This window comes from Dipodomys ordii, unplaced genomic scaffold, assembly GCF_000151885.1.
Source record: "Dipodomys ordii isolate 6190 unplaced genomic scaffold, Dord_2.0 Scaffold196, whole genome shotgun sequence".
NCBI lineage: Eukaryota > Metazoa > Chordata > Mammalia > Rodentia > Heteromyidae > Dipodomys > Dipodomys ordii.
Genome location: NW_012267412.1, coordinates 590,514 through 615,306, shown reverse-complemented (window position 1 = coordinate 615,306; position 24,793 = coordinate 590,514). Strand labels below are relative to the sequence as shown.

The following is a 24,793-nucleotide window of genomic DNA, read 5'->3' as shown; positions in this document are numbered from 1 at the left end:
TTTCCTGGAGATAAACATCACCGAAGAATAGGAAATATGACTATAAAGTGAGACCAAACCTTGAGAATCTGGGAGTTGTGGAAGATAACTTTATTCAGGAGGCTCAAGCACAGCCTTTCCTGGGAGCCAGAATCTGTAGCCTAGGGGCATCAAAAACAAAGGCTCTGCAATATTCTGTATGTCTTCACACGCAGAACACGGATTATAATGGGATAGACTTCCCCTGTTTTGCCCTGTGAGAGTGTCTGTGGATTAGAGAGCAGTGTGAAAGTTCCCTGGCAGTGGTTGGGGCTGGGCTGAGCATGGATAACATGTAGCTCTTAGAGGCAGCTCCCGCCCCCTCTAAGGCAGATGCCATTTTGCAATTATTAGAAGATAGTATTTTTATCCCAAAACTTTTATTGTTTTGGTGGTCCCAAACCTGTTTGAGGTTTAAGACTTACAAAAATGATAACTAGTTTACCCAGGTGCCAATGGTTCTCATACCTGTAATTCTAGCTACTTGGGAGGCTGAGATCTGAGGATTGCATTCCAAAGCCACCGCAGGCAGGAAAGTCCGTGAGACTCCTGTGCTGGTTTGATCTGAAGAACTCAGGGACAGTGCCCAGGCCCAGAGTTCAAGCCCTGTGACCAGCCAAAAAGAAAAAAAACAAAGTTCAAGGACAAAGCCTAGGACTGTCCTTCACCCCTCACAAAAAAAAGAAACAAAAGTTTACATTTCAATTTTGAATTATGTGGAAGGTAGAGGCAATGGAATCCCTGAAGCTCAGGCATAGATAGAAGTTAAGAACCATTAGGTTATCATTAAGGCTTTATTGCTACCTTGAAATGTAGCTTTCTTATGATTTTCTTAAATTATACTTAATAAATCTCTCAACAGTTTGTTTTGAAAAGAGAATTTGATCTAATGCTTTCTCTTAGGGAAAAAATGATACTTTTAAAAGTTATATTTCCTGGTTTGAAAAGGAATAAATATTAATCTGGCTTTTTGAATTTACTTGAAATATCTGACTGTGAAAGAAATAGCAAACAATTATCAACCAGGATAATCCAGCTCAAAAGAGTGATTCCTTATTGGCCAATCCTAGAGTCCATGTATTCTTTCATTTAGCCAAGTAATTGGAATTGTTAATTTTTATTGTTACAGTTACTAGATTTAGTTCACCCAGTCCATAAGGGAAAAAATAGTTATGTGCCTTTAACTTTGTCAAGGAATGTAACATTAAACTCTTTGTAAAAAGATGGACTCAGTTCAAGAGAGAGCAATGTGGTGACTCTAGTTAATAGCAATATATCTACACTTGAAAATTGCTCAAAGTAATCTTTCAGTTCTTTTTTACACACACTAAAAAGCAGTATGTGAGAAAATGCATATATATGCAAAATAACTTGAAGTAGCCATTCTGCAATGTGTATAATACCAAAACAAGTCATATTTATATGCCATAAGTATATGCAATTTTTACTTGTCAGTCAAATTCTAATAACATTATATGTGTATATATACACAGTTGCTTTAAATGTAAACCATAACAATTAAAATTTATACCTTATAAGAAGCTGAGTAAATTGAGCCAAACTTTTATATAAGGCAGCAGTTTGAAAATATACATTTAAAAACATCATGTTCTTTTTCCCAATTTTTATCTTATATAATTTTAAACTATAAAATAATTCTACTGGGTGCCCATGGCTCACACCTAGCTACTCAGAAGGCTGAGATCTGAGGATCTTGGTTTGAAGCCAGTCCCAGCAGGAAAATCTGTGAGACTCTTATCTACAATTAACCACCAGAAAACCAGATATAACACTGTGAGTCCAAATGTTAGAGTGCTAGCCTTGAGCAAAAAGCTCAGGGCAGTGCCCAGGCCTTGAGTTCAAGAGTCATGACAGAGGAGCACAAAATCAAATGTTTTTTGCAACAAAGATGATTTATAGCCGTACTATTTAGTATAATAGCAAATATTAGGAATAATACATTTGCCAACTGCATAACAATTAGGTATATTTGCTCACTACATATTTATGTAGACATTAAAATGAAAAATATAAAGAAAATGTGCATATACATATGCTCATGTGAGATGTTTGTGAAAATACAGCTTTATAGTATATACAGTTGATTTGCAAATTACTATTAATAGAAGTGCAAAACAACTACAGAATTAGAGCAGTGTGATTTTTTTTTAGTGTGTTTTTCTCTTAAGGTTGCTATGTCTACCTAGAAAGAGAGAAGATAGTTGTTTTTAAACGATAATATCGTTTAAAAATATTTTATTATCTTCAAGTAGTTATACAAAGGAGTTTCCATTCAACAAAGCAGTTTATAAATGCAGTGCATTTTGATCAATGTCACACCTTTTAACACTCTCACCCACCTCTCCTAACCTTACCCCTTCCCTCACTTTTCTAAATTTTTTAGGATACATATTGAATTTGTTTTGCCATTTTAACAAAGAGTTTATATATATAATGCATCTTAATCTGTCATCCTTTCAACATTTTTACTTCCCTTTGACTTGCCCCTTCCCTTATTTTTCTTAATTTTGTATATACAATGAATTATTGACCATCCTTCCCCCTTCCCCCTTTTGTTCTTCTACCCTTCTTTCTTAACCCTCCCCCCTTGTAAGTACGCATTTTCTGGTACTTATTTTGTTGGGTTTTGCCTTAGTCTTCCTAAAAAATTATTCTATTTGGGATTTCCAAAGAGTTTATTATACTTTAGTTTATTTACTTGTATCCACTAGCATACCATTCAGCATGTTTACTTATAGATTTATAGGCACATTTTAGCTACTAACAAATGAAGGAAACCCTGCAGCCTGTTTCTAGTCTTTCCATTTCCTTATGAATGGTACAATATGATTTCTTCTGATGGATGAGTAGAGTCCCATTGTACATACGCCACATACACCATGGGTATATGAGGTCACAGTGGGTCTGTGAGGTCACAGTGTGACATGACATCATAACTGTCATGAGGTCATAATGGGTGGATGGTGTCACTACGAGGCCACAATGGATCAATGATGTCACAGTGGGGGTCAGTAATACCTGAATGGCAATGAGACTTCACAATAGTCATAAAAATCCCAGCGAGAATAAATGTCACAATGGGTCTGTGATGCCTCAATAGTGATAGGAAGGAGCAGTGGTCATGAGGTCACAATGAGAGGCTAGTGACATCACAATGGCAGTATGAGGGAGCAATGCTCACAATGTATATATGAGGTCACAATGGGTCTGTGATATCACAATGCCAATGTAAAGTCACACTCATTATGAGATCACACCATGTCTGTGATGTCACAATGCAATGAGAGCGCACGATAATCATGATGTCACAATAGCAGTATGAGGTCACATTTAGTCTGTGACATCACCATGGCAATGTAAGATCTCAGTGTTCGTCAGGTCACAATGGGAATGTGAGGTCACAATGACTATTTGATGTCACAATGGTGATGTGAGAGCACAGTGAGTCAGTGATGTCACCTTGGGTCTGTGAATGAACAGTGGTAATGAGGTCACAGTAGATGGCACCCTGGAGGTACGGCAATCCCAGAGCTCTTATCTGCTCACTCAGATGCAAAGCTCTAATCTGGAAATCCAGCTTGAGAGTGGACAACCGGGAAAGGCAAGCATTCAGAGCCTAGCACCAATCAAGAAACATCAAAACTTGTGTCTCAGAAAGAAGAGAAAACTGACAGAAAGATAATGTAGTTTTTGCTTCTCCCCTAGTCAATACAGACACAGAAACTGCAGTCGTCAATGTCACCTATGCAACACGAGAAGAAGCAAAAATGTAAGTGGTTTGTGTTTGTTTCCTTGTAAATTTATTTTGATTTGTTTTTAGATTCCGTTAAATCCTGCATTTGTAAACCTTTTTGAAAAGACTATTAGTGATCCATGCCAACTTTGACATAGCCAAAGAGCACTATTGCATCTGTGCTGGTGTATCTCCAGGTATTCCTGCCACCTTTGACACATCAGTGTCAAGGCATTCATACTAGTCTGTTTGGTGGTCATACAGCGCCTCCATCTTAAATAGTGCTGAGCTGTAACATCAAAAGAAGGCAAGAAGAGCCATGGGATACCATGGCCAAGAATAGAAGACAGTAGCTCTGAAACACTGTGTCTCCCAGACCCTCCTAAGCCCCTTTTACCTGGACCTTCCTCAGCCTTATTCTGTCCATCCTCACTGAATGAGCTCTGAAACAATAATTCTTCCTCCATGCAATATTAAAATGAAGCACCTCAATGACAACAGTAGGCAGAATTGTCTGGGAACTGCACTGGTTTGTTTTCTTTACTCCTCCCTCTTCCCCTCCTCCCTCTTCCCAATCTGCATTCATTGTGTTAATCTTCAGTGATGGTTTTAACTTCAGTGATGGTTAATTTTGAGTATTATGGTTCTTGGGGAGTACTGGAGATTGAATTCAGGGTCTTACTGAATTCAAGGCCTGGCTCTTGTTAGTTAGGCATTCTCCACTTGAGCCATACCTCCAGTCCCATTTTGCCTTCAGTATTTTCTAGGTAGGGTCTTATTTCCCAGACTAGCCTGGGCTTTACTTCTCCTACTTGTGCTTCCCTGTGGCAATATGGGGGTCACAATTGGTCTGTGATGTCACTGTGGCAATGTGAGGTCTCAGTGTTCATGAACTCACAATGGGAATGTGAGGTCACAGTGAATGTTTGATGTCACAATGGCGGTGTGAGATCACAGTGAATCAGTGATGGAATTCACAGTGGTGATGAGATCACCATGAATGGCACTGTGTCACTGGGGATGACAGTTGTGTGTCCAGCCATTGTTCTCCACGTAGCCAGGGATGACAGGTATGTAACACCACAGGCCCAGCCATTGATCAAGATGGAGTCTTTTGTGAACTTCTATAGTTGGATGCCCTTGAACAGGGATTCTAGTTTTAAGAAGGTTAATTTTTCATTGAAAAAGATAAATGTATTAAGCTTTGCATATGCAAGTAAGCAGAAGATATACCCCTAACTTACCGTTCCAGTCCTTGTCCAGCCACCACTTTAGGTGGACATCAGTACATGGTACCCTGTTGCCTTTCTTCAGTTCAAAAGGTGCTGCATCGTAATAAATGCATCAGCCTTGAACAGTGCAGTAGAGGGTCAGCGCCTATCCTTTATCATATCACATTAATAGCTATTTTTAAATAACATGACTAAGCCAGGTACGGGTGGCTTATGCCTGTAATCCCTACCTAGTTGGGGGACTGAGATAGGGAAGATCTTGGTTCCAGGCCAGGTCAAACATAAAAATTCATGAGACTCCATCTCAGTAGAAGAAACAATATAATGGCTCACACCTGTCATCCCAGCTACAATAGGAGGTCTAAATAGGAGACTTGAGGTCCTGGCTACCCTGTGGAAAAAGTGAGACCCTATCTCAAAAAAAAAAAAATAAAGACAGTGCAAAAATAGGGGGTTTGGCTAGAAGCATGGCTCAGTGATAAAATACTACCCTAGCAAATATGAGGCTCTAAGTTCAAACCCAATACCACCAAAAATGTGATTTTTAAGTTTAAAGAGCCTAAATGATTCTTAATTTCCTATAGGATAGTAAGTATTGAAGCCTTTCCAGACGGACACTCAGCAGTAATTAAGAGTAACAGGGACGCCGGTAGCTCACACAAGTAATCTTAGCTACTCAGGAGGCTAAGATGTGAGGATGAAGGTTCCAAGCCAGCCAGGGTGGGAAAGTTTATGAAATTCTTATGTTTAATGAACCCGCAAAAAGCCAGAAGTAGAGTTGTGGCTCAAGTGGTAGACACTTACATACCTGGAACAAGACAAGCTTAGGGGTAGTTGCCCAGACCTTGAGTTCAATCCCAGGATAGGTACCAAAAAAAAAAAAAGTAATGTTGGAAGAGGGAAGGCACAGAAAATGTAATAAAGGTGAGTGGCATTGATTGTAATATGATATAAATATGTATGGAAATATAACAATATATAATTAATATAGTTAATTATAAGTTATATAACTAATGAAAGAGTAGTGTTAGAGTGCTGGGAGTGAGGCTCAGTGTTAAAGTGCTTGCCTATCATGTGGCAGGTACTGGGTTTGATTCCTAGCACTGCAAAAAACAACAACAACAAAAGTTATACTCTGACTCGATAATCTTCTAGGAATATGTCCTGTGTGCAAAGCTGTAGTTGAAAAGCTACTCATAGTAACACTGTAAAAGATACTCACCAGGCATCAGTGGCTTATGCCTATAATCCTAACTGCCCAGGAGTCTGAGATCTGAGGGATCCCAGTTCAAAGCTATCATAATCAGAAAAGTCAGTGAGACTGTTTACTCCAGTTAACTACCAAAAGCCAGAAATGGAGCTGTGGCTCAAGTGATAGAATGCTAATCTTGAACGAACATGGTAATGGAATGTGCCTAAGCCCTGAGTTCAAGCCCCAATACCTGAACCAAAAAACCAAAACCAAACAACACCCCCCACACAAAACTGTAAAAGATTAGACATAATCTAGGCATCTTAACAGAAGAGCATGGCCTAAAAAAAAACTGTAGTAACTGTAGAATTTTAAATAACCACTTAAAATTATTCCAAAAAGTATTTAATGGCATGAAAGATGTTTAGAATATTAACTTTTTATTAGTATATCTTAATTGCAAAGTGGGTATTAACTGACTTTTAAAGGTTCAAAAATACTATACAGTAGTCAGTTTTTAAATAAATAATATATGTAAGCAAGGGAGGAAATAGTTATGATTTTCCTGATTTACATTTATATAGTTCTGAATTTTCTCAGAAATTTAAGTATTTTATGTTAGCATTTAAAATAATCATAGATTGTATGTTAGTGATTAAGAAGATGAATTGTAATTTGGGGTTTGGTGAGGGACATACAGGCTTGGGTAGTGAAGAAGAAACAAGAATGAAAATTGTATATCAAGTCTGAGGCTTAGACAGTGTGATTACTTGTTTGTTAACCACAAGCTCTGAGTGAGCAGAGATGTTGTTTGTCTTGCGCATCTCCGTATCCTCAGTGCCTGGCACCAGCACCCACACAGGCGCCTGGCAAACAAAAGCTAATGGATCTTTCTTGAGTTTCCTCTCTGACAAAGCTTCTTCAACCCTCCTGCATTTCAGAGCCATCGAGAAGCTAAGTGGGCATCAGTTTGAGAACTATTCCTTCAAGATTTCCTACATCCCGGATGAAGAGGTGAGCTCCCCTTCGCCCCCTCAGCGAGCCCAGCGTGGGGACCACTCTTCCCGGGAGCAAGGCCACGCCCCTGGGGGCTCTTCTCAGGCCAGACAGATTGATTTCCCGCTGCGGATCCTGGTCCCCACCCAGTTTGTTGGTGCCATCATCGGAAAGGAGGGCTTGACCATAAAGAACATCACTAAGCAGACCCAGTCCCGGTATGTGCCTCCAGGGTTTCCTTTGCTTCCTCTTGAGGGGTCCCCTGAGTCCTGGGGCTTCAGCCACCCTCAGAACACTATTGCTTACATCAGCAGTGGGGGGTGCTGTGCTCTTTGAGAGAGGGCTTCTCTCAACAGGACTACTAACAGACTAACATCAAAATGGGGACTGTAATGAACTTTTATGCTAATCACCTAACATGGCTTCCTGGAAGGCTAAAGGTCTATAAAGAAAGCGCTGATAGCTGGGCACTGGTGGCTCACACCTGTAATCCCAGCTACTCAGGAGGCTGAGATCTGAGGATCATGATTCAAAGTCAGCTTGGGCAGGAAAGACCATGTGATTCTTATCTCCAGTTAACTACTACAAAGCTAGAAATGGAGGTGTGGCTCAAAGTGATAGAGCCTTGAGCTCAAAAACTCAAGGAATGTCCAAGCCTTGAGCTCAAGCTCCAGGATTGGCACTAAAAAATAAATAAAGTAAATAAATAAAGCACTGATGACCTCTTAGCCAAGGATTGTCCCGTAAGCTAACTAATACTGTGAATTCAACTAGTACTAACACAGCTGAGGTATGGGGCTCTGTGGGATGCTGGAACTTGCTCATCTCAGCTCTTAACTTCCTGCCCTGAGTCAGAACCCTGAAGGTAGCCATTCTTGTGACCACCAAGGGAGCCTTACATAGAAGTAGTGAGTCACTGCAGGAGCAAGCCAGCAACAAAGTACACTGGCCCTGTGTCTGGCTTTCTTGTTTGAGGATATTGAACTGGTGGTAGTAGTCAGTGGATAAAATGACTTGTGGAGTTGTTTTATATTAAGACCACACAGCACAAAATGTAATGAAGAAAATATGAGGATTAAAAATAATTACTTATGTTTAAGTTCACTTAATTGATAGACAATTGTGAGGTGATATTTTTTGATGGCCTGGGGCTTAAATTTAAGGCTTAGGTGTTGTTTCTGAGCTTTTGGTTGTTTTTTTTTTTTTTTTCTTTTTTGGTCAAGGCTAACACTCTTAACACTTGAGCCACACCTCCACTTCTGGCTTTTGGCTAATTGGTTGGAGATAAGGGTCTCACGGACTTTCCTGCTCAGGCTGGCTTTGAAACAAGGTTTTCAAAACTTAAGTCTCCTGAGTAGCTAGGATTAAAGGTATGAGCCACTGTTGCTTGGCAAGACATTTTTTTAAGCAAGCATCAATTGCTTGTTCTATAAAAAAAAAATTACTATTTTTTTTTGTGTGTGAGAATTACAACTATTAGGCAAGATTAAATGAAATCATTGAAAGGTGCTGGTGATTTGCACCTGTAACCCTAGCTACTAAGAAGGCTGAGATTTTAGGATTGAGGTTTAAATTTGGGGTCAGAAGGTCTGTGAGACCCTTATCTCCAATTAACCAGCAAAAGCCAGAAGTGGAGGTGTATGGTTCAAGTGGTAGAGCAAAAAGCTAGGTGAGAACATGAGACTCTGAATTCAAGCCCCAGGACTGGCACGCGTGCACACCCACACCTACACCCCCAGCGAAATCGTTAATATAAAAGCACTTAAATTGCAACGCACAGATTATTGGCAAACATTAGTTATTTACATATGATAATATATTTGATTGAGGCCACTGAATGAATCCCTGTAATCTGAAAGATAAAATGCCATTTTTCTTCAAAGTGACTGAGTTACCTACCCCCCAGTATAGAACCTCACATGGATAAGCTCAGAATACAGACCTTCAGGAGGGAAATGTTGGAATACTGTAGTTATTGCCCGATGTTACTTTCATTTTAAAAGCTCTTTTTCCCCCTACCAAGTTTGTTGCACTGTGAAAGTGATTTTTTAAGAATGTATATCTCTTTTTATTTCCAAAATGGTTTAAGCTAGCTTGCAAAGTGGAACAAGGTTAAATTGAAGTGCAATTAGCTCTCAGATGTGACCGTTTTAGAGAAATAGCTCCAAGACTCGGCTCTGGGCTCTGATAGCCGAAGTAAAAAGGGATGCAATCAATTATGTGATTTTTGAAATTTCACAAAAACAAGTAGGGCGACAACTACCCGAAAAAAGTCTGGGAAAGTCATCAAGCTTTTGAGCCATTAGTTTTAAGAGCCTAGAGGAAGGCAGGCTGCCAATAGAAAGGAAACCAAAAGCTTAGAGAGGCGGTGCGAGAGCATGCCTCTGTTTTCTATCCACACTCAAATACATAAAGCATACTTGAATTTGGTATTTGGATTTGGATTAACATACAGCTTTGTAAAGCTGCAGTCAGTTGAGAGAGTGGCAGTATGCCGGCATTCTCACTTGACTCTTCACTTCTACAGTCATTTAGAAGACTATACAAATAGGTCATTTACCAAACTAGCTTCATCATCAAGCTGGTGTGTTGCCTTTGTCCCACAGCACTCTTGTAAGAATAGTCCCCTTCTAACTGGAGCTGCAAAAGATTAAGGTCTCACACAAAACCCCTGCACTGCTTGCCTCCTTCTTGGAGAATGACATTGGTTGCAGATGGGCTAATAATTCTTTCTGGTCTGTCTGGGTCCTTGCTGTCCTTTGGCTGTTTTCTTGGGTATTATCCCAGATAATATTGTACTTACAGCTTCTGATTGTTTTCCTACAGGGTTGACATCCATAGAAAGGAGAACTCAGGGGCTGCCGAGAAGCCTGTCACCATTCATGCCACGCCAGAGGGGACGTCTGAAGCATGCCGCATGATTCTTGAAATCATGCAGAAAGAAGCCGATGAGACCAAACTGTAAGTCTGTGTGATATTCCTCTTTGCACTCAACTGAGTAAAAGCAAGAAATATGTTATCTACCGGTATTACCTACCCTTAGTCCTAGCCACTCTGGAGGCTGAGAGCTGAGGATCGTGTTGCCCAAGCAAGAAAGGCCATGGGACTCTTTTCTCTAGTTAATCACTAAAAAGCCAGAAGTGGAAGCTGTGGCTCAAGCGGAAGAGTGCCATCCTTGAGTGATAAAGCACCCAAGGTCTTAGTTCAAGTTTGAAGACCTGTGAACCTCTCCCTCTCCCCACAAAAGTTAGTAGGCACATGTTGCTATCAAGTACTTTAAACAGGAATAGAACAGTAAGGAACTGAATGTTCTATCTTCACAAATTCAAATTTCAATAGTCAAGTAGATGGCTAATGGCTATTGTTGCACAACATAGGTGTAGAATGGTTGCTGGGTGCTGGTGGCTCATTCCTGTAATGCTAGCTACTCAGGAGACTGAGATCTGAAAATCATGGTTCAAAGCCAGTCCAGGCAGGGATTTCCATGAGACTCTTATCTCCAATTAACCACCAAAATTTTTTTTTAAAAAAGAAAAAGCTGAAAGTGGAACTGTGGCTCAAGTGGTAGAGTGATAGCCTGTATAGCTCAGGGACAGTGCCCAAGTCCTGAGTTCAAGCCCTAGTACTGGCACACACACACAAAAAAAAAACAAAACAAAAAACAGCAACAAAAAAGAAAGTACATTATCACCAAAGTCTTCTTTTATTGCTCAGGAATTTTTTTTCACCATGCTTCTAGACTATATGCATTCTTAAATTAGGGTTACATTTTCTTAAGTAAGTGATAGCATTACTCTTTACTTTTTTTTCTTTTATCTTGCCCCTCCATTTCTTTCATGAAGTAGTTCTCTTAGGGTACCATGATGTAATAAGCATTGTATCAGTTTGTATGGCAAATATAAGATCTTGCTAAACAAGTTGGTTTTGTATTATAATGAATGAATAGAATAGATGACATCATATTTTAAAAGACTGTCAGATTGACAAAAATCTGTTTGTGGACTGTAGTGGCAGTTTCTGAATTGAATATTAAATTAATTTGGCAAATAATGTGACATATGACTGTTCTAAAACCAAGAAGATGAAAGTCATTTGTGAGAGAAACTTTCAAATATATACTTAGATTACATGAAGAAGTCCTTTTCTTTCATTTATCAATTTGCTGTTCCTGGAATAGTAAAGAAGGGCTTAACCCTTCTTTCATCTAAATTATTGAGAATTTTATAAATAATACCCTTCTCCTTCCTTTGACTGAGATACAGCAGTTTAGAAAAGTATAGTCAAATAGACTGATCTGTAAATTGAGTTTTAAGTTTTAAGCTTTTATGTAGAGCCAAGCTGGAGTTTGAATACATTTGATCTTTCTTTCTTTTTTTTCTTTCTTTTTGTTTTTTGTGTGCCTTTATTGGGGTGTGAACTTCATTAGCTTTTTACTTAAGACTGGTGCTTTACTACTTCAGCCACACCTTCATTTCTGCCTATTTTGCTGGTTAATTGGAGACAAGAGTCTTGAATTTTTCTGCCCAGGCTGAATTTGAACCACAATCTTAGTTCTCAGCTATTCAAATATCTAGGATTACAGGCATAAGCCACTGGCATCTAGCTCACCTTTGCAACGAAGTTTTCTAAGTACCTGCACTGTGCTACACATGGTGATGATTGTTTTTTTGTTCTGTTTTTTTTTTGGGGGGGGTCCGGTCATGGGGCCTGAACTCTGGGCCTGGGCGCTGTCCCTCAGCTCTTCAGCTCAAGACTAGCACTCTACCACTTGAGCCACAGCACCACTTCCGGCTTTTTTCTTTTTGCTTATGTGGTGCTGAGGAATTGAACCCAGGGCCTCAGGCATGCAAGGCAAGCGCTCTACCACTGAGCCACCTTCCCAGCTCTGATTGTTGAAGCTACCATCATGAGTAAAATATAGTCCTTGCTTTGATAGAGTGTACAGTCCAGTGGGAGAGACACTCACTAAGAAATAATTACACCAGTAAGTAATTAAGTGCAGCTGTGAAAAATGCTACAGTGGAAAAATGCAGTGTCTTATGACTACATGTCATGTGAGGCCCTAATCAAGGTTTTATGGGACAGGAAGGGACATGAGGGTCTTAGGGAAAATGTTACTATGTAGGTGACAGAGCTTTGATGGGGGTGAGTAGAGGGAAAAAGATGCAGGAGAACCAGGATCCTAACCCTTACTGTTATTCACTTCCAAAGTATTTGTTGAGCACCTCACTGTGTGCCAGCCTGTACTTTGCATGCCAGGAACTGAGCAGTGAACAAATTGAACAAAACAGTCTGCCCTCTAAAGTTACATTCTGGTGGAGCTTTTTTTTTTTTTTACAAAGCATAATTTTCCAAGCTTTTTCTGTAGTAATGCATCTGTCTAGCAATTTGGTCTCAAGTAATAGGAAACATAAGTGGCCTAAAGAGTAAGAAATAATAATTACAGCTCATAACAGGAAGCCCTAAGTTAGAATAACTGTAAGGCCCTTTGAATCATGGATTCAAAGAACTATGAGGACATTTTTCTGATTTTCTTTTTCTTGTGATGGCTTCTGTCCTCTTGGTGATGATATATTATTGGATTTCAGGTATTCTATTTCCATAGAAAAATATTCTAAGCTTGAAGGAGGGCATGACTTCCTTGTACCTGTTAAAAAAAATGTTTTTAAGGATTTTGCTAAAACACATGTGACATAAATTTTACCATGTTAACCTTTTTTTTTTTTAAAGTGTTTTGGCATACTGGGGTTTGAACTCAGAGCCTCTCACTTTCTAGACAGGCTATCACTTGAACCACAACACTAGCCCCTTTTTGTTTTGGTTATTTTCAGATAGGGACTCCTATTAGGCCTGACTGTCCTGGACTATGATCCTCCTGTTTATTTTCCAAGTGGCTTTACCATTGCCACATTCAGCCATTGGTTGAGATAATGTCTCATGATTTTTTTCCTTTTCTTTTCTTTTTTTCCCTTCTTTTTTTTTTGGGGGGGGAGGGAGAACATTGATCTTGGAGCTTGAACTCAGGTGCTTTCCTTGAGCTTCTTTTGCTCAAGACTAACACTCTACCACTTGAGCCACAGCTCCACTTGCATCTATTTGGTAGTTTATTGGAGATAAGAGTCTCATGGACCTTCCTGCCTGGGTTGGCTTCAAACTCTGATACTCAGATCTCAGCTTCCTGAGTAGCTAGGATTATAAGTGTGAACCACCAGCACTCAGCACTTGTGAATTTTTTGGTGGAGAGGTTCCTGAACTGGCCTTAAACTCTGAAACCCTAATCTTTCTCCCTCCTAAGTAGCTAGAATGACAGGTTTGAGCCACTATACCTGGCTCCATCTTAATCATTTTTAAGTATACAATTAAATTGTGTTAAATGTATTCATTTACATTGTTATGAAATCAGTATCCAGAACTTTCTTATCTTGCAGATCTGAAATTCTGTAACCATGAAGTAGCTCTCTGTTTCTAACCTCCTTTAATCCTGGTGAACCCCACCACTATACTTTGTATTCTTACAAGTTTGATTACTTTGGGTACTTCATGGAATCACACAGTATTTGTCTTCTTGTGATGGACTTATTTTACTAAGCATCAAGTTCTTCCATGTTGTAGCATGAAACAGGACTTCCTTTCCTTTAAGTCTAATAGTATTTTATTGTGTTGTATGGCACATCTGTTTATTCATGATGGGTATTTTGTATTTCTCCATCTCACTACTAGTGAAGATTGTTGCTGTGACTGAGTTTGCAAATAATTTCATTTCCCATTCTTTTAGATGTATGCCCAGAGTAGGATTGCTGAATCATATGGTGGTTCTGTGTTTAATTCCTATCTCACTGGCCAGATCTGCCTCAGGGACCCACTGCTAACCAGTTATTGCAAGGAAGTTGAATCATGTTGGTTTAACTTATGTTCATCAGAATTCATGAGCTGGAATTGGTAAGGGACCTGCTTCACTTAAAGTCCACGACCTCTTAGTATGTAAACCACCACCACCACAACAAAAGCAGAGTAAGCTAGGTGCCTCATGACTCATGCCTGTAATCCTTGCTACTTAGGAAGGTGAAATCTAAAGGAACTCAATTCAAGGTTAGACTGGGCAGAAAAGTCCAGGATATTCTATCTCTAGATAACTATCAAAACCAGACTCGAAAAATGGCTAAATGGTAGAGTGCCAGCTGAACAAACAAGCTGAGCTAAACGTGAGGCCCTGGGTTCAAATACTCGTACCAACAAAAAAGGAAAAGAAAAAGCATGCTATATCTTAAGTATCAAGTTACTCTTTGTCTTTTTTAGAGCGGAAGAGATTCCTTTGAAAATCTTGGCCCATAATGGCTTGGTTGGAAGACTGATTGGCAAAGAAGGCAGAAATTTGAAGAAAATTGAACATGAGACAGGGACCAAGATAACCATCTCATCGTAAGTCATCTATTAACATTAGTTAATGTGTCTCTTAATGAATATTTGAGCACTTCTGCATCCTAAACTTATTCAGCTGTACCATGATGTACCTCTCTCCATTATGATCAAAAACAAAGGCTGGGGATGTAGCTCAGTAGTAAGAGTGGTTGTCTATCTTGAACAAGGCCCTAGGTTTTATCATAGTACTACAAAACAAGAAAACAGCCATACCCTTCCTAAAAGAATACCCCCCAAAAGCCCGCTTACCCAGATTGGCCAATCAGCCAAATATGGACTGATAGAAGTTACTGGTAAGGTTTCAGATAAAATAGTAGAGATTCTGTACCAAAGTATTTTGTAAGAGAGTCCAGTCTTCTGTATCTCTACCAAGATTTGTTTGTGTAATTTCATTTTTTTTCTGTGATGAAAGGAAATTTCTCTCTTTATTTTCCATCTGCTAGTTTGCAGGATTTGAGTATCTACAACCCTGAAAGAACCATCACTGTGAAAGGCACAGTTGAAGCCTGTGCAAATGCTGAAATGGAGATAATGAAAAAGCTGCGTGAGGCCTTTGAAAACGATATGCTAGCCGTCAACGTAAGTGCCTCAGGCCTCCTCCTTTACTGGTTTACCCATGGGTTTGCAGAGAGGACACAGCTTCTAAGAATAATTGCATTCAGCTAAGGAAGTACCTTAGAATGCCGTTTTTCTCAACTTCTTGGGGAAAGGCATTAAAACACCTAGTAAATCATGATAAACCCCAAACTGGACACAACAATGTGAAGCCATTATGATCACATCTTTTAAATGAAAAATTTCTTATACAATATTTATTAAATAAAAAAATGAGAATATATGGGACTACAGTTACAGTTATGTAAAATAATGAAACAAAGAGGAAGGCTATAGATAACTGAAAACGTTAGGAAAGTGGAGTTTTTGCTACTTTCTACACTTTCTGTGACATTGTCTTATTATTCTTTAAATTTAAAAAAAATACACGCTTTAAAATTAGCCAGGTACAGTGACTCACAGCTACAATTCCAGTTACTTGAGAGCTTGAGATTGAAAAGATCACAATCTGAGGCTAACCTGGACAAAAGTTAGCAAGACCTCATCTCAACCAGTAGCTGGATAGGGTGATTCAAACGTATCATCTCAGTTTCACAGGAATCGTAAATAGGAAGATTGAAGTCCAAGCCAGCACAGGCATAACCTGGCAAGACCCTGTCCCAAAAAGCTTTGCACATGACTCAAGTGGTAGACCACCTGCCTAGCAGGAACAAGACTTTTCTGAGTTCAAACTCTAATACACACACACACAGACACACACACAGACACACACACACACACACACACACACTATCTGGGCTGGGTGTGTGGCTCGTTGGAATTAAATTTAAGTATATGAAGCCCTGGGTTTAGTTCCCAGTCTCCAACACCAAAATGAGTAAAATAAAATTAGCAGGGCACAGTGGTATGTATCTGTAATCCCAACTGCTTTGAAAAGCTGGGGCTGAAGATGTCTTGAGCCCCAAATCTTAAAACCAGCCTTAAACCAGGTCCAGAGGTGAGAGAAGGAAGCCTGGGGTGTATGAGGAGCAGTTTGGAGTAGGGTGGGAAAGAGAGCCTAGCAAGAGACAAGCTGGAGAGGCAGCCTGAGTTGGTCCTACTGGGGGACCTTGTTGACTGTGGTAACAAAATAGACACTCCTAAAGGTGGCACATAGCTTTGAAGGAATACCATGGCCAGATTGAGGTTTGGCCTCAGGAGGAAGAGGCCCACATGCTAGAGTGGAGTTGATTGGAAGACAGGTGGGCCTGTCCGGTTTCCTCCTCGCATCCTTTTTTCCCCATTTCTCTTCCCAACAGCAAACCAGTCTGATTCCGGGGTTGAACCTTAGTGCACTTGGCATCTTTTCAACAGGACTGTCAGTGTTGCCTCCACCAGCCGGGCCCCGTGGAGTCCCCCCTACCGGCCCCTATCACCCGTTTGCTGTAAGTAGCTCAGCACAGAGCGGGTCGCTCCTGCTCTGGGCACCTCCTGGTGAAGCACTGCTGCATTTGTGTTGAGTCAGGTCTAACAGCTGCCTCTGGAGGCGTCTCTCATGCGTGAAGATGGTGTGAATCTCTTAGAACTTTTTTGAGGCTGACAAATTGATATTAAATCATCATCAATATATTCGTAAACATAGTATGTCATAGCTATGAAAGAAAAATCAGCTAGAAAACATTAGCTAGAAGCCTATTTTATTGTTAAGGAAAAAAGTGTTTGTTTGCTCAACTACCATTGATGAGTGTTAGTCATTTATTACAGTCTTGAACTACCTGAATGGCTCTTGAAAATACATACATATGTACACACATTTCCAACCTACATCTACAACTCAATTGAATTATATTTTATTAATCAGCAGCTTTTTAAGTGAAAACATGCAGTGTTTCTAAGCAGCACTGTTATTCAGTGGTTATCAATAAATACGTATTGTCTGAATTACACTTGTGTGGCTTCCACTTGTTCTTATTTACAAGCATTATTCAAGATATTACTAAGTTGAGGCTGAGAATACTTGACAGCTCTCATTCCTAATATTACTAATATTGTTTGTTTATTTATTGTCAGTTGTGGGGCTTGAACTCTGGGCCTGGGCGCTGTCCCTCAGCTCTTCAGCTCAAGGCTAGAGCTCTACCACTTGAGCCACAGTGCTACTTCAGTTTTCTGGTGGTTAATCAGAGATAAGAGTCTCATGGCCATTCCTGCCCGGGCTGGCTTTGAACCACGATCCTCAGATCTCAGCCTCCTGAGTAGCTAGGATTACAGCTGTGAGCCACCAGCACCCAGCAATATTGTTTATTTTAAAGCAAGTTTCCTTTCCCCCAGTATTGGCATTATGGAAATGGGAACATGACCTCAGCCCCTACTTCCTGTTTAGAGTTGGTTTCTGGTGTTGGCATTCTGGTGTTGATATAAGTTCTTAGTTGGCTGTGTGGCTTTTCTGTAGGCAGGTGGGATCGACCATTGTGCTGCACTACTGGCGGAACACAGACATAGTGGCACCTGCATCCTCAGTCACATACACATAAGCTTTCTGCAAGCAGGCCTGTTCACAGATAGTTCTTCTGAGGCATTTCTGTATCACTCCATACTGATTCTAGTTGAATCCATTTTCCCTTAAACCAACGGATAGAATCCAACACCATTCCTTGTGTGGCGGAGAGAACTGAAGGTGTGGTGGGTGTGTCTGTGGTGGGAGGAGCGTGTAGTAGTTGGAGCTTTGTGGTGGGAGTTAGGACAGCCATATGGCTGTTCCAGGGAGTAAGACACCTATGAGAGGTACACATCTCTGCACTCCTTTTGTAATGCTTGGTCCAATTAAGAGGCGTCAAGGAATATCTCCTTCCTTGTAAACCAGGCCCTACAAAAGGTGGCTACAAAAACCAAGCTATCAGCTGGGCAAGGCTGTAATCTTATCATGAGGCTGAGATCTCAGTACCAGGATTTGAAGCCAGCAGGGACAAGAAAGTCTGTGAGACTCCTACCTCCCATTAATCACCAAAAAGCTAGAAGTGGAGCTATGGCTCAAGTGATAGAGCATTAATTAGCCTTTAGAACAAAAGCTCAGAGACAGCACCCAGGCCCTGAATTCAAGCCCCAGGACTGGCACCCCTCCCCTTTCCCCAAAAAAGGGAGCCAGGCCATCATGAAGACTAAGTAATCTAAGTGGGGAAAAGGCATAATAAGTATGTCACTAGGGCCTGGGGGAGTGTAGCTCAGTGGCTCTGGAATTCAATCCCCAGCACTGTAAACATTTAATTAAAAACTGAAATAGGTGTCAGCATAGTTTGAGGATCATTTATTTTTGTAAATAAAGTTTTATTGAAACAGAACGATTTCTAAAGAAATTTACATAATGTCTACTACTGCTTTTCAATTAAACGACAGAGTTGAGGAGATGCAACAGAGACCCATGTGAGCATCAAAGCCTAAATATTATTTGCCTCTACACAGAAAATATTGGCTGAACTCTACACTAAAACAAGATTGATTTTGATATGATAGCAGGGTGGTTTCTAAACTTGAAAATAGTTTGGCTAGTTACTCCTTTATATCTGAGATTTTTTTTTTGGGGGGGGGGAGTAGGTCAGTCCTGGGGCTTGAACTACTTGAACTACTGGTGTTCTACTACTTGAGCTACAGTACCACTTCCCGTTTTCTAGTGCTTATTTGGATATGAATCTCACAGACTTTTACTGCCCGGGTTGGCTTTGAGCTGTGATCCTCAGATCTCAGTCTCCTGAGTAGTTAGGATTACAAGCCTGAGCCACTGGCACCTGGCTTACATCTGAGATTTTAAGTAATATAGTAGTTAACTATTTTAATCAAATAATAAGTTCCTTTCTTGGGGTTGGAGGCATGATTCAGTTGATAAGAGTACTAGTTAATTAGGAAAAGTGGTAGTCTCAGAACTAAAAAAAAAAAAAAATCAGTTTCTGTTCTTAAGTTTTAAATTGATAAAAAGCTAGGCTTAGTGGTGCATGCCTATAGTCCCAGCTACTAAGGAAGCTGAGGTGGATAATTTATTGAGCCTACAACTTCAAGACCAGCATACGCAAGACTCTATAATAAAAAAGAAAAAAGGCCGAGCGCCGATGGTTCACACCTGCAATCCTAGCTACTAAGGAGGCTGAGATCTGAGGATCACAGTTCAAAGCCAGCCCGGTCAAGGAAAGTCTGTGAGACTCTTATCTCCAGTAAACCACTAGAAAACCAGAAGTGGCACTGTGGCTCAAGCTGTAGAGTGCTCACCTTGAGCTGAAGAGCTGAGGGATAACATCCAGGCTCCAAGTTCAAGCCCCATGACCGACCAAAAAAAAAAAAAAAAAGGATTTTCTTTTTTTTTTAACTAACAAAGGATCTTAGGTCAGTAAATCAAGATTAGTCTATTGAGAAGCAGATAGCTTAGGTCCATGCAGACTGCCTGTGTGTGCATTTCTGCATTTCACTTGCTGTTTTTAACCCTGGGCAAGTGAATTTTAATTCCTTTGTGTCTCATTGTCAAAGAAAAAGGAAAATAACCTACATCATAGAGTCATTGTGAAATTGATTAAATGAAGTCTTCATGTAGTGACTTTATTTTTTACTTTTCTTAACATATTAAGGCTGTTACCACTTGTAATGTAAATGTTTTCTACCAGGTTGTTGTTGCTCTTCGATTTACTTAAGATATTTCGTGATGTATATGTGTATGTGAACAAGTAAACTATTCTATGCAAAGTAAAATGTAAAACTTCCCTTCAGTTTTTCTTACCCAAATCTTACCCAACCCCCACACCTTGGAAGTAATAGCATTGTATGTATTTACCATAAGTTTTCTAACCAGTATACCATCTTAAGGCATTTGGGTTGATTTCAGGCTTTCCCTATTATCCAAGTGAGTATCCTTACACATAAGTCCAGGATTATATGTGAAAGTAAAGTCTCTTCCAACCAGACTTACAGCAGTGAAGTATTTATGCATTTTAAATATTCACAGATTTTCTTAGCACAATCATGTAGTTAAATCAGTGGGGTTTTCTTATGGACTTCTGCTAGAGAGAAAACTTCCTCCCATCCAAGACTATAAAAATATTCCATTCTAGTTTTTGGTTATTTGTTTTGGGAAAGTTGTTTATCTGTTATCCATAGGGAATTTATATAGGCATCCACTTTGAGGTGGTGATCTAACTTTTTTTTTCAAACGAATACTTAGTATTGTTCAAATCATTTATTGAGTAATCGACCGTTCATCATTCGTCTTGAAATGCCAACTTGGTCATGGGCTAAATTTCTCCTAAGTCGTATTTTTGGACTCTGTCCCATACCGTTCAGCCTTTTGTCCACACAGCAGTTACCACAGCTCTGCATCATCATGGACAGTTTCTAGCAGCAAGCTTGCCTCTTCCTCAAAGAATGAATTAGAAAGATGTCCAAATTTTGCTATGTTTGAGAAAAGGGAAAAGATACATAGAAATGAGCTATTCTTGGAAGAGTTGATCAATTCTATTCATAAGCATCTGAAACTAGTACCATGTGTTTAGAGAAAATATCCTTGTAACGTTTTAAGTTTCTTATAAGTTTTTGATTGGGTTTTGTTGATTTTGTATTTTCCTATTTAAAAAAAAAAACATTTGTAGTAGTAGAATGTTTACCTAGTATTTGTGCGGCTCTGAGTTCAATCCCTAGCACCAGAGGAGAACAATTTTCATCTCTCTCCATATATAATATATATATTGCAAATATGTATGTATACACATATACATATAGATAGCATGCGCACATATATGTATGTACATGCATAAAGTTAAACAAAACAGACTATCTTTTAAATCTTCACTTTTTAATTCCTAAGATAGATGTATTTTCTCTTTTTTTCCTTAAGATTTATGAAGGACTTTTCTGTTTTGTTTTTTAATTTTGAAGGCGTTCCCGGTTTCTTTGTCATCTTGGTTTCTGTATTCTTTGGGAGCTGTCCTTTCCTGAATTAACTAACTGGGAGCGTTAGCCTGCTGTTTTCAGCCTTGCTCCTCTTTTTTTTTTTAAGTCAAATTTCGTCTTATGTTTATTCTCCCATATCTTCCTACCAACAATATTTTATTAAATATATTTTTATTGTAATGATACTGTACAGAGGGGTGACAGTTACATGGGTAAGGTAACGAGTACATTTCCTATCAAGCACTGTTACCCCCTCCTTAGTTTTTCCCCTACCATCCTTTCCCTCCCCACCTCCCTAACTTCTCCCTCCCCCCCTCACCAAACTTGTAAAGTTCATTTTCAACGTAGTGTCTTGTACATCTCATTGTTACAATGGGTCAACCTGTATCCTTATTTCAGCATTTTGTTATTTCCCTTCCCTCCCCAAATTCGAAAAATGTATATACAAGATTCTTTACACATATGTCTAAGGAACTAGCTGTTCATATATATAAATAGAATCAACAGGAAGCATAATCATTTACTCCTTAGAGAAGCTTTTCTTATAACACATTCCCTAAACTCCTGAACCAGGGAGTTCAGATGTGCCAGATGTGTTCAGTGTTGGTTATGATACTTAAGATCTTGGGCCATGGAGTCAGGCACAGAGATCTGTGTTCCAGTCTTGCATCTCTAGCTTGCAAACTTCCCAGTTTTAGCTGCCGGCAGCTCCTGAGTTTCCTGAGTGAAATACAGCGGTGGCTCAGCCACTGTGCAGTCGCTCTGCTGCAGTAGCTCTGGCAGGCAGGCAGAGAGCAGCACACCTTCTGGATTCTGGAAAGCTGTGTCCTCACGCCAGTCCTGCTCATCAAGTCCTCTCCTTCGCTAGTCCCATGTCTCTGGTTCCCTGTGGGGAGTAGCCACCATCATTGTAGTCTGTGGGGAGCAAAGCTATTTCAGTATCTGGTATGACTCATCTGCCTGGCCCCAGCCTCCTGCACTGCTTTAGACTCTCACCTACCTGCCAGTGTCCCACACAGTTTGCCCCCTGAAGGTCTCCCAGGAGAACAGGCCCAGCCGCTGTAACTGTTGACTTTTTACTTGGTGTTTGTTCCTCCACCCACTCCCCAGCAGTCCAGTGTGGACAAAAGGCTGGCCCCAGAGGCCCTCAGCCTGGGAACTGAAAATGAACCCCTGGATGATGCCAGCACCTCCCACTGCGTCTTAAGTTAGAAGGGCGTGCCTGGCTTGGCACCCACACCAGCACCCTACCTTTCCCACCCTGCTGTCAGAAGGGCTTCTCACACTCTCAAAAGCAAGTCCTTTCTCTGTCATACAATACACAGGGTGACAGAATCCCACTACCACAGGGAGGTGTAGGGTTCTGTGGCGATGCCCCGGAGCTTGGGACTTGGGATGAGATGTCAGATGATGCAGCCTGCTCTCCTCGAGTCCCTGATGGGTTACTTTTTCTGATCTTAAGAAAGCATATCTTGAAATGCCAGTTTTCATTTGAGGAGAGAGAGGAAAGAGAAAGTGGGCTCTGATAAGACATTGTAAATAAATGCTCATTTACAGTCAGAATGCAGCCCATACCAAGACTGATGACGGTCTCTCATTCCTGTGGCATCTGGGAATACCATAGGACACCTTTTGAGAACATTTATTATACTGAGACCAGACCAGGCCCAGGTGCAATCCCCCTGCCCCTCCCCCCAGCCTGATGGCCTCTATGTGTCTGTGCTTTCCTGGCCTCCTCTCTGATTTTCCAATAGGCTGTGGCCCTCTGGGACTCCTCAGTGTGTGCGCAGCCCAGGGCCTTGCATGCTCAAGAGCTGTCCCTGACCACTTCAGCCAGAGCCCTACCCTGCCACTCAGCTCCTCAGCTGTCTGTCTGTACTCTATCCCCTTCATTCTCAGTCACAGAGTAAGATTGTGTGTGTGTATGCCGGTACTGGGGCTTAAACTTAGGGCTTAGGACCTCACACTCTCACTTAGCTTTTTCTTTCAAGGTTGGTGTTTTACCACTTGAGCTTCAGCTCCACTCTCAGCTTTTTACTGATTAATTGCAGATAAGAATCCCCTGGACTTTTCTGTCCAGGCCGGCTTTGAACTATAATCCTTAGAGCTTGCTCTCCTGAGTAGTTAGGATTAAGAGGTGAGCCACCAGCACCCAGCTGGTTATCTACCTTCCCAGTAGAACATAACCCCCTGGTGGCAGTGACCTTTCCTATCTTCCCAACTGTGTCTCCATCTACTCAAACAGCGCCTGTTAAATGGTAGGTGCTCAGATAACTTTGTGAATGAATGCAGAGTTGAATGAACCTTCACAATATAGAAAGTCATGATAATATTTCAATCCATTTATGGATGACTCAGACAGGTTTAATAAATCATCCCAACTTCTAGAGCTAATGATTCAGGCTCAGACTTCTGGCTCCAAAAACTTGTTTATACAAAGACCTTATGACAGTCTGTGTCTGTGATTGATGAATAAAATGGAACTTGCCCTTCTTACCCCTTTTAAAGTATCATTAGCATCTATTAACTGTACAGCAGTTTCTGAACTTGGATCATATTTATCCCCCTATATTACTCCTTACAGTCGATTTTTTTAAAATCTCTCCTGACCCAGGTGGTAGGTCTAAATTTGTTAGTGTCTATGTTAGGAGACCTGAAACCCAGAATGGAGCCGTGCTGGGACTTGCCTCCTCTTGGCTTCACATGAGCTAGAGGATGAAAGGGCAGATCATACTTAAAATAATCATTTCTGCTGATAGAAGAAAGGATGGCACTCAGGTAAAAGAAGGACAAAAATGCCTATTCTGCTGTTCTTTGAGCAGAAAAGCTGCAGGAATTCTCCCTCTTCCCTGCTTAGCCTAGGACAGATAAGCACGTGCACAGGAGCGTCTGAGCCAATGCACGTCCTGAAAAGTCTTCAAGATAGAGACAGGAGAGGGAAGGGGTGACATTGTCCAAAAAGAACTGTACGCTTTACCTGACTTCCATAACTGTAAACCCTCTGTGCACCATCTTTAAAATAATGATTAAAAAAAAAAGAGAGGTAGGAGGTTGTCTTCAATTTATACTTCCCTTCAAAACTTAAAGATGCCCTAAGACCACTGGTCTTGTAGCACCCTCTTGTGGGCATGAGACGTCACCACATGCTCCAAATTAAAGCACAGGTGAGGCAGTAACCTAGCAAGCACCCAGGCATCAGCGTCTTACGGTGCTCACAGCTATGCTCTCTGAACTCAAAAAGAAGAACGTTTTGTCCCCTAAGGAGTTTTAAGGGGGAATTGTCATTTAGAATTGAGTTCAGCTTGTGATTGAGGAGACAAGCATTTTATCATGAGATCTGTTCAGAAGTTTTCAGATTAAACCTAGGTCCCTTAACCCCAAGTTCCATCCATGTATGACACTGTTGGAACTGTCTTCCTGAGATCTGTCATACAGGGTGGATGTGCCGTGATATCCGGAGCTAAGGACCTTCTTTCTTGACCTTAAGACATAGTTGACTTTTCTGGCTCTGGTCAATGTCCTGCCTATCACAAAATACAAAATCTGAACTACTGTGTGCATATGATCAGATACAATGGTTGTTTTTTTTGGGGGGGGGCTGTCCGGTCGTGGGGCCTGAACTCTGGGCCTGGTGCTGTCCCTCAGCTCTTCAGCTCAAGGCTAGCGTTCTAACACTTGAGCCACAGCGCCACTTCCGGCTTTTTGCTTATGTGGTGCTGAGGAATC

The 24,793-nt window shown here is 40.6% G+C and overlaps 1 protein-coding gene across 1 annotated transcript in view; it reads left to right on the top strand.

The window, feature by feature from the left end:
* The window catches only part of Igf2bp2 (insulin-like growth factor 2 mRNA binding protein 2), a 65,062-nt gene that overhangs the window by 28,312 nt on the left and 11,957 nt on the right, over positions 1-24,793 (top strand). The window contains exons 4-9 of the mRNA XM_013034764.1: positions 3,745-3,808; positions 7,138-7,410; positions 10,019-10,153; positions 14,489-14,611; positions 15,055-15,190; positions 16,465-16,590. Of these exons, the coding sequence (XP_012890218.1) occupies positions 3,745-3,808; positions 7,138-7,410; positions 10,019-10,153; positions 14,489-14,611; positions 15,055-15,190; positions 16,465-16,590 (857 nt within the window). The remainder of the gene's footprint in view (positions 1-3,744; positions 3,809-7,137; positions 7,411-10,018; positions 10,154-14,488; positions 14,612-15,054; positions 15,191-16,464; positions 16,591-24,793) is intronic.